We start from the raw sequence: 8,281 nt of genomic DNA on the forward strand, positions 1-8,281 counted from the left end.
TCATTATCCTTATAATTGTGATTCATAAGAATACTCGACACGAGTTTTTCAACCATGTGGAAGTCTATCAAGAGCTCACGGAACAATACCCACTTGTGATGAGTAAAAACATACCCACTTGTGGCATAAGGCACATCGACAACAGAAAGTCCAGTTCGAATTGCTATATCCTTCAAGTATGGCAAGGTACTCTGAATAGTGAATTCATGTGCATGACAATGATCATCATCCGGGTTTGACATGAAGCTTCGCAATCTGCTCGCAGCAAAAGAGATATTAGGTCTTGTTACGCTAGCAAATTACATGGGCGAACCGATAATTTGAGAGTATTTTAATTGATCTCTCGCTTCTTTCTTGTTCTTACTAACTAACACAATGGGATCATAAGTTGTTGAAGAAGGCTTGTTGTCTATAAAGCCAAATTGGCCCCAAGGCCTTCTCAACATAGTGAGATTGCTTAAAATAATCTCACCCTCATCTTTAATTTCTTAGAAGGGCAATAGAGTAATCATATAGTCTTCCAAACAAGTGCTTGGAAAAAAAGAAGTTCAATCTCTAGCACACTCATATGCCGATGCACTATATAATAATTATTATTTAGTTCTAATACAAGATGTCGCCAGTGACAATATAACTGATAGTGACCACTAGGAAGGAAGTGATGAAACTTACCTAAGACACTACCCATGAATGACAGGTGTTCCACTAGTGAAAGTTGACCGAAAACATGCTCAAAAGCAAGTCACCCTCTTCATATTTCAAAGCATCGTCGACCTTCAGAAGAAGGTGATAGACACATTTCAATGTTGCATGATCTACCAAGTGAATGTCAATAAATGATTTTTCATCCTAGAGGATACAATGCACGAACCAACAATGCCATATCTGGCATACCGGATCAACTAGCTATTCATAGCCTGAAGGTTAGATTGTTGACCTCACAAGCAACCCCTTTAACAAAAAGGAAGGCACACATGCCACGTTGTTCATGAGTCACTCCACGACGCCTCCATCGAAATCACCATAATTCCTCTTTGGTTAACCGCCCTAGGGTGCAAGAGTTTCGTGTCACCCCGCAACAATCACCCCTCCGCTAGATTCCGTCGCACAATCTACCCACCATGATATGGAGACAAGAGGACAATGACCTCGACCAAGGCAAGGGAGGAGAAGCCCGGAGATGAGAGGACAGTGACCTTGACCAAGGCAAGGGAGGAGAAGCCCCACCACCATGGGGAGAAAACTTGAGGTCGTCCCCAATGGTGGCGATAGATGTGCAACAACAACAGGCTTCAAGCGAGTGTGTGGAGATCCTTCGGAGTTGCATGGGCGAAGGCTTGAGATAAAACCATATTTTTGGTCCCCTGTGTTTTCAAAAAGGAAAGAAGAGAGCATGACATGTCTTAAAATTAAACGGTGACATCTCATATCATCCTTGCTCATGAGATAATCGAATCGAGAATGAAGGGTCATGCCAAAAAAAACGATGAATAACTATTTCTTTTACTACTACAATCAAGCTCAGGCAGTAACTAAATAATGAGCCTAAAACATTGTTGGTCCTAAACTGCATCAAGATCCCGGAGTTGGACAATATAAGTGAGATGAAAAGGGGCTCATACGTAAATTACAAACAATAGAGGGGGCAAATGCAATTTGTCTTCTCTCCCTTGTCTAAGAGACGGTGCCTTCAAAGATGGTGATTAAATACCTTTACAACCCTTATATAAGGCAATCTTCTCTAGCTCATACTCCTCACAAACCCACGCAGAACCCCTCTGTCTCCTCCTCCTTGGCTTTGCTAGCTTCCTGCTCCCTTCGCTTCCCACATGCAGCCATATCTTGAGCTAGCTTCTCTCCGCATCACCACCACCATCCCGCTGTCCCCAAGAATATATAGCACGATCTTCCTCCAGGCCATGGCTGCCATGGCCTATATAGCCCTCCGGGGTGCGGCATTGGCCGCCATCGTCGCCCTCATCCATTGGGTGTACAGGTGGCGCCACCCCAAATGCGCCGGCACGCTCCCGCCGGGATCCATGGGCATCCCCATCATCGGCGAGACGCTGCAGTTCTTCGCCCCCAACCCGACCTGCGGCCTCTCCCCCTTCGTCCGGGACAGGGTGAAGAGGTACGGGAGCATGTTCAAGACGAGCATCGTGGGGCGGCCGGTGGTGGTGTCGGCGGACCCGGACGTGAACCACTACGTGTTCCAGAACGAGGGGAAGCTGTTCGAGAGCTGGTACCCGGACACCTTCACCGAGATCTTCGGCCGCGACAACGTCGGCTCCCTGCACGGCTTCATCTACAAGTACCTCAAGACCCTCGTGCTCCGCCTCTACGGCCAGGAGAACCTCAAGGCGGTGCTCCTCGCCGAGACCGACGCCGCCTGCCGCGGCAGCCTCGCCGCGTGGGCGGCGCAGCCCTGTGTCGACATCAAAGACGGGCTCTCCACTGTAAGACCGAATGATCGATCACCACGCGCCAAATGATCCAGTCCGCGGTCTGCTCGGGGCGTAGATGGCTAATGCAGGTTCTTTCTTTTCTCTTTCAGATGATCTTTGATCTTACGGCCAAGAAGCTGATCGGCTACGAGCCGACCAAGTCGTCGGAGAGCCTGCGGGAGAATTTCACGGCGTTCATTCGCGGCCTGATCTCGTTCCCCCTCAACATTCCCGGCACGGCCTATCACGAATGCATGGAGGTATGCCCACGCCACACATTTCATTTGCCCCCCTCTGTCTCTTCCGCAGCTAGCAGCAGCTGTGAATTAATCTAGCATAGTTGCACAAAAGTATAGCTTCAAATTGCACCTGTTGTCAACAGTGGGTACATGTGAAGCCACTAAATTAATGAGCACGCACTGATGTACTTGTCAAGATATATATGGCTGCGCACATGCACTCCTTAAACCTCAAGGAAGATAGTATATATATTTCCATCAAATTCAGTTCCCTGCTTGATTGACAGAGAGTGAACTGTACGGGGACCCTTTTTTTAAATAAATTGCGGTGATGCAGGGGAGGAAGAAGGCGATGAAGGTGCTCAAGGGCATGATGAAGGAGAGGATGGCGGATCCGGAGAGGAAGTGCGAGGACTTCTTCGACCACGTGATCCAGGAACTGAGGAGGGAGAAGCCGCTTCTGACGGAAACCATCGCGCTGGACCTCATGTTCGTGCTCCTCTTCGCCAGCTTCGAGACCACGGCGCTGGCGCTCACTCTCGGCGTCAAGCTGCTCACCGAGAACCCCAGAGTCGTCGACGCGCTAACGGTAAGTGTTCTCTGCCACTGCCACAGAGTTAATGAGAGGATTAGCCGGGCAAATTTCTTTTCATTTGACTGGAAATGAAGCAGACACTGACGGAGAGAACACGTGAACAGGAGGAACACGAAGCGATCGTCAGGAACAGGGAGGACCCAGATGCCGCGGTCACGTGGGCCGAGTACAAGTCGATGACCTTCACAGCTCAGGTGAGCCTAGCCTGGATTGATGCACCCTAGCTAGCTTTAGCTTAGATAGCGCAACTGTACAAGTTGCCTTGTTAGGATAGTAACAACATCTTGAGATGCTAATAATGGGATTAAACGAGTGGCCAGTTGCATGTTATTAGTAGCACAAGAATCTTGGGGTCCCAACGCTGCAGGCTGCAACTCTGCAGCTTCAGAGTTTGTGTTTCCCAATTGTTTAACCAAGTCCCAATCTCCGATCGATGCTAATAGATAGATAGATGTTCTTAGTTAGTTACAAGAACTTTCTTGAACAAGCCTGTTTAATTTCACCAAACAAGTACTCCCTCCGTCCCATAATATAAGAATGTTTTTCAAACTGACCAAGCTTGAAAAATGATCTTATATTATGGGACAGGGGGAGTAATAAGGTAGAAAACCCCCAGAAAGAGAGTAAAAAGTAATTTCTGAACCCTGAATTTCTGAACTGACGCCCCTGTCCCTCAATTTCCATGGTGAAGGTGATAATGGAGATCGTCAGGCTCGCCAACATCGTGCCGGGGATTTTCCGGAAGGCCTTGCAAGACGTTGAGATCAAAGGTAGGACGACGATCACATGCATGGCATCTCTTCTTTTCATACCAGGTCCTCTGTTAGCAAGTTGCGGCGAATCTTCTTAACTCCGTGTTGTGTTTGCCACCTTCGTCGCAGGCTACACAGTTCCAGCGGGATGGGGTATCATGGTGTGTCCGCCGGCGGTGCACCTAAACCCTGACATATACGAAGATCCGCTGGCGTTCAACCCATGGAGGTGGCAGGTTCGTCCTCGATCTTCATCTCATCTCTCAGAAACCATAGCATTCCGCTTCTTTCCAGTTGGTGATGGCCGTTCAGGTCATGGTGTCCGGTCGTTCAGTTTGTTCCTGTCCTATTGTTCGAAGCTATAGTACCTAGGAAGTAGGAGGGGCCATGATCTGACCTGCTCAACGAACTCGCATATATTCTCGTCTCCGGTCTCGCCATTAAAGCAGAAATCGCAGGAAACAGTACTCTAATCAACTGCAGAGTTCCAATTATTAACATGGGTATTAGTATAAGATATCAGAGTTCTGATCCCGAGACCAAACTTGGCTACCGAGATCAGGAACGATTTCGGTTGTTGCCCATGCAGGATGTGAGAACGAACCATCGCCGAAACTTCCCTGCCTAGTAGTTTAACAAGGAGGTCAAAATGGCAACAGATGCAGCAGTACATTGCCTATGTCTATGAGTGAGCCCATGAACAAAAAGTAATGAGAATCAGCCTCTTCTGTCTAAGTAGTAGAAAAAATTATACACCGGCTTGTCTAGTTGCAGTAACCACATTGGTTTCTGGCCATTGTTTATTTTCATGTTAGGGGTTCAGGGTTCTAGACTGACAATATCTCAATCCAGTATGTACACAGAACCTCATGTGCCATTTCACCATTTTCCCAGTAAAAGGACGGATTGAAATATAACAAAGTACAAGGCAAAATCTTCAAGCAGAGAGCTGCCTTGCCAATCTAGGACATGTATCTACGGATGTGGTAGCAAGTTGCGCTCAGGTTCACCGTATCCTGCTAGGTGATCGAGTCTAAATTGGCATTGTCGAGTAAATAAGATTCTGTGGCAGCTCCAAGATTGTGTGAGATGTGCTACTACTTAAAGTGCGGCGCACTGCAAAAATAAATAAATCACTTCATGATATCATAAGAAAAAAAATCCACATTGAAACACGGATTCTGATTTGGTCTTTGTTGAGCAGGGCAAACCTGAAATCACCGGTGGAACCAAGCATTTCATGGCGTTCGGAGGCGGGCTTCGGTTCTGCGTCGGAACCGATCTCACCAAGGTCTTGATGGCAACATTCATTCACAACCTGGTTACGAAATACAGGTAAAATTTTGTCCCCTCCTATATAATTAGTAAATATAGCAAGCTTTCTTCAACTCTTTCTACCTTATAAGCTGTGAACAGGCAAAATCTGAATAACTGTATCTTTCTCATGTTCAGATGGAAGACGGTCAAAGGAGGAAACATAGTCCGGACTCCGGGCCTCGGCTTCCCGGATGGCTTTGACATCCAGCTATTCCCTAAGAACTGACCCTTTTTTTGATGATATCTGGATAGCTTGGTCGTTGCAGTTAAACACAAGATTGTGCGCCTGCAAAAGATCATATTTTAGGATGGAAAGCCATATACTTAGTCTAGTGATAGGATACACATCCCTAGTTATAACTACAGTCATATTACAGAGTACCACCTCTCATGGATCCAGAATGGGGTTTTTGTACTTTTGGCTGTTTCGTTTTCCATGTGGTTAGTCATCTATCCATGTGTTGTGTGTAAATCAGTCCCATACATCTCAAATGAGAAAGAGAGCATATTAACTGTGTGCATGAAACTGTTCTTGTGCAGCCATGCCTGAAAGCTCCTGTTGTTCTCAGCTTGTTCAGACAGAGAGGAGAGGCTAATAATGTCCCAAACAGCCTAGCCCTCAGGGCAGGAGCACCGGTAACTGTTACAATGCCGATGTGTCGCATGGCAGTGTTGAGAGCCACACTTAATAATTGAAAATCCAGGAATTCTCTGCAGATTTAAAACTAAAATTGGTGTGTCATGGACAACGGGAATCTAGCTGTTACCTGACAGAGCGATCAGCCTCGGGTCGCCATTCCATGCAAGCAACTGAGACCCAGAAGCCAACTTGATCTCTGAATGACACCCTTTCCAACTCAAAACCTCCAAACATGTTGGTGTCCTCTGCGCTTTGCTGTCCCTGTGCTTAAATTTTGCCCGTCTTTGCTCGCACGCCGGGAGGCGCAGATAGCACAGGGGGGGATTTAAAACTGATGGTGTCCAGAGACGTCTAAATAATGGCGTGCTAGTTGGGGCAGATGTGATCAAGGGAAGCTTTCTGTGGACACGCCGGGGACAAGATCTCGGCCGCAGGAACAAAATCGCAGGATTGAGATTTCGCTGCCGAGCAGCTCAGCTCAAGCGCGTCCGATCGCTTGCTGGCATGACCGGGCAATGAGTAAGCCGGCCGTCAGTCAGCGGGTACGCAACAGGCAACATTGAACTCTCCGTTGGCGGATGGCGCCTCTTGCTTCCAGAAGGTTTTTGTTTGGGTCCTGCGGGCGTTCGATCAAGCCGCAGCCAGGGAATAACACGCCACGTGCAATGCAGTTTGAGTGGTGTAAGAGTTGTTCCGAAATACTATGTGGAATAATACTGGGTTTCTAAATCGTTCTTGAGATTTATGAGACATAGTTTTGTGTAGTACGTGAGGTAATTTTTCTGATACAGATCGAAGTCATGTCCAGAACTTCGAATCAAATATCTCACAACAACAGATTTCGTCCCGCTTTATATATATAACACAAATGGGCGAACCGATACAAGGTGATAGGAAGAACCCCTTACCAGCAAGTCATACGATAAAACACGAGCACCGAGATGACGGTGAGAAAATCACCAACCCGAAGCCGACCATGAAAACAAGAGGCGCCACATCCAACAAAATGCTATCAAGATTACTGAATCGGAACTGAACCGCGCCGTCTAAGAAAAAACCAGACCTAGACACAACAAACACATCAAACTTTGAATCAAAACGAGACTGTCAAAAACTTAACTACATTCTGTCGGAAAAAGAAACACATTCTGTTTGAGTTATCCGAGAGAATGTGGTTCTGTTTGGTTTCGATCGACATTACAGACGCATGCCATCAGTATTACTTTTTGGTGGCGGTGTCAAAGTATTTCAGAAAAGTTTTCATTTTCAGTAAAGAAAAACCCTAACTTTTTTTGTATACTCTCAATTTGTGTAAGGCCGGTTTGCGGACCAGGGCCTATTTTTGGGCCTTTTGCCCTTGAGAAGACAGCTAAAGCCCGATTGGGTCAAAGTAAGTAGATCAACTTGTGGTCTGTCCATAGGGAGATCTATATATACGAGGCAACTATATCTCGAGAGCAACTAGTTAACGAGCGCACCTTCGGGAGCCTCGCAACGATCAGCGCCACTTGACGCGCTCTCAGCCATTCGTCACGTGTCGTGCTCTGGGCGCTCCTTCTGAATTTTTATTTTATTTTTTCACACGCGTTTTCTGCTTTAAACGATTTTTTCAGGTTTTTTAGACGTTTTGGTTTTTCCACCGGTCTTCCTTTTGTTTTCGATCAACAAAAAAATGAAAAAAAATTGCCTAAACAAACGTGTTTTCTTTTTTTTCCTTTCGCGAGAGTCACGGTTTTGCTTCCACGAGAGGCACGGTTTTGTTTTCGCGAGAGTCACGGCCGTGCCTCTAGGAAACGGGAAAAAATGCGTTTTCTGCTTTTTTTCCTTTCGCGTGAGTCATGGTTTTGCTTCCGCAAGAGGCACGGTTGTGCTTTAGCGAGAGTCACGGCCGTGTCTCTCGGGAACGAAAAAAATGTGTTTTTTGTTTTTTTTTTCCTTTCGCGAGAGTCGCGGTTTTACTTTCGCGAGAGGCACGGTCGTGCCTCTTGGAAACAGAAAAAAACGTGTTTTTTGTTTTTTTTCTTTCGCGAGAGTCACGGTTTTGCTTCCGCGAGAGGCACGGTTGTGCTTCCGCGAGAGTCACGGCCGTGCCTCCTCGGAAACGAAATAAAAAACGTGTTTTCTCTTCATTTTTTCTTTCACGAGAGTCACGATTTTGCTTCCGCGAGAGGCACGATTGTGATTTTGCGAGAGGCACGGGCGTGCCTTTTTCAGAAAAAAAAAAAAATCCATGCTCCCGGTTTGGTTTTTTCGTCCGGTTTTTTTCGTGAAAAAAAATTCGTCAAAACCTATCA

The 8,281-nt window shown here is 46.6% G+C and overlaps 1 protein-coding gene across 1 annotated transcript; it reads left to right on the forward strand.

The window, feature by feature from the left end:
* The first annotated feature begins 1,776 nt into the window (after window positions 1-1,776).
* LOC123041765 (cytochrome P450 87A3) lies at window positions 1,777-5,998 on the forward strand. Its single transcript, XM_044464326.1, has 8 exons — window positions 1,777-2,456; window positions 2,555-2,704; window positions 3,021-3,272; window positions 3,383-3,472; window positions 3,970-4,048; window positions 4,160-4,266; window positions 5,235-5,365; window positions 5,483-5,998. Exons 1-8 carry the CDS (start codon window positions 1,830-1,832, stop codon window positions 5,571-5,573), a joined length of 1,527 nt encoding a protein of 508 aa, XP_044320261.1. The 5' UTR covers window positions 1,777-1,829; the 3' UTR covers window positions 5,574-5,998.
* The last annotated feature ends 2,283 nt before the right edge of the window (window positions 5,999-8,281 follow it).

Source organism: Triticum aestivum, chromosome 2B (genome assembly GCF_018294505.1).
Source record: "Triticum aestivum cultivar Chinese Spring chromosome 2B, IWGSC CS RefSeq v2.1, whole genome shotgun sequence".
NCBI classification, from domain to species: Eukaryota; Viridiplantae; Streptophyta; class Magnoliopsida; order Poales; family Poaceae; genus Triticum; species Triticum aestivum.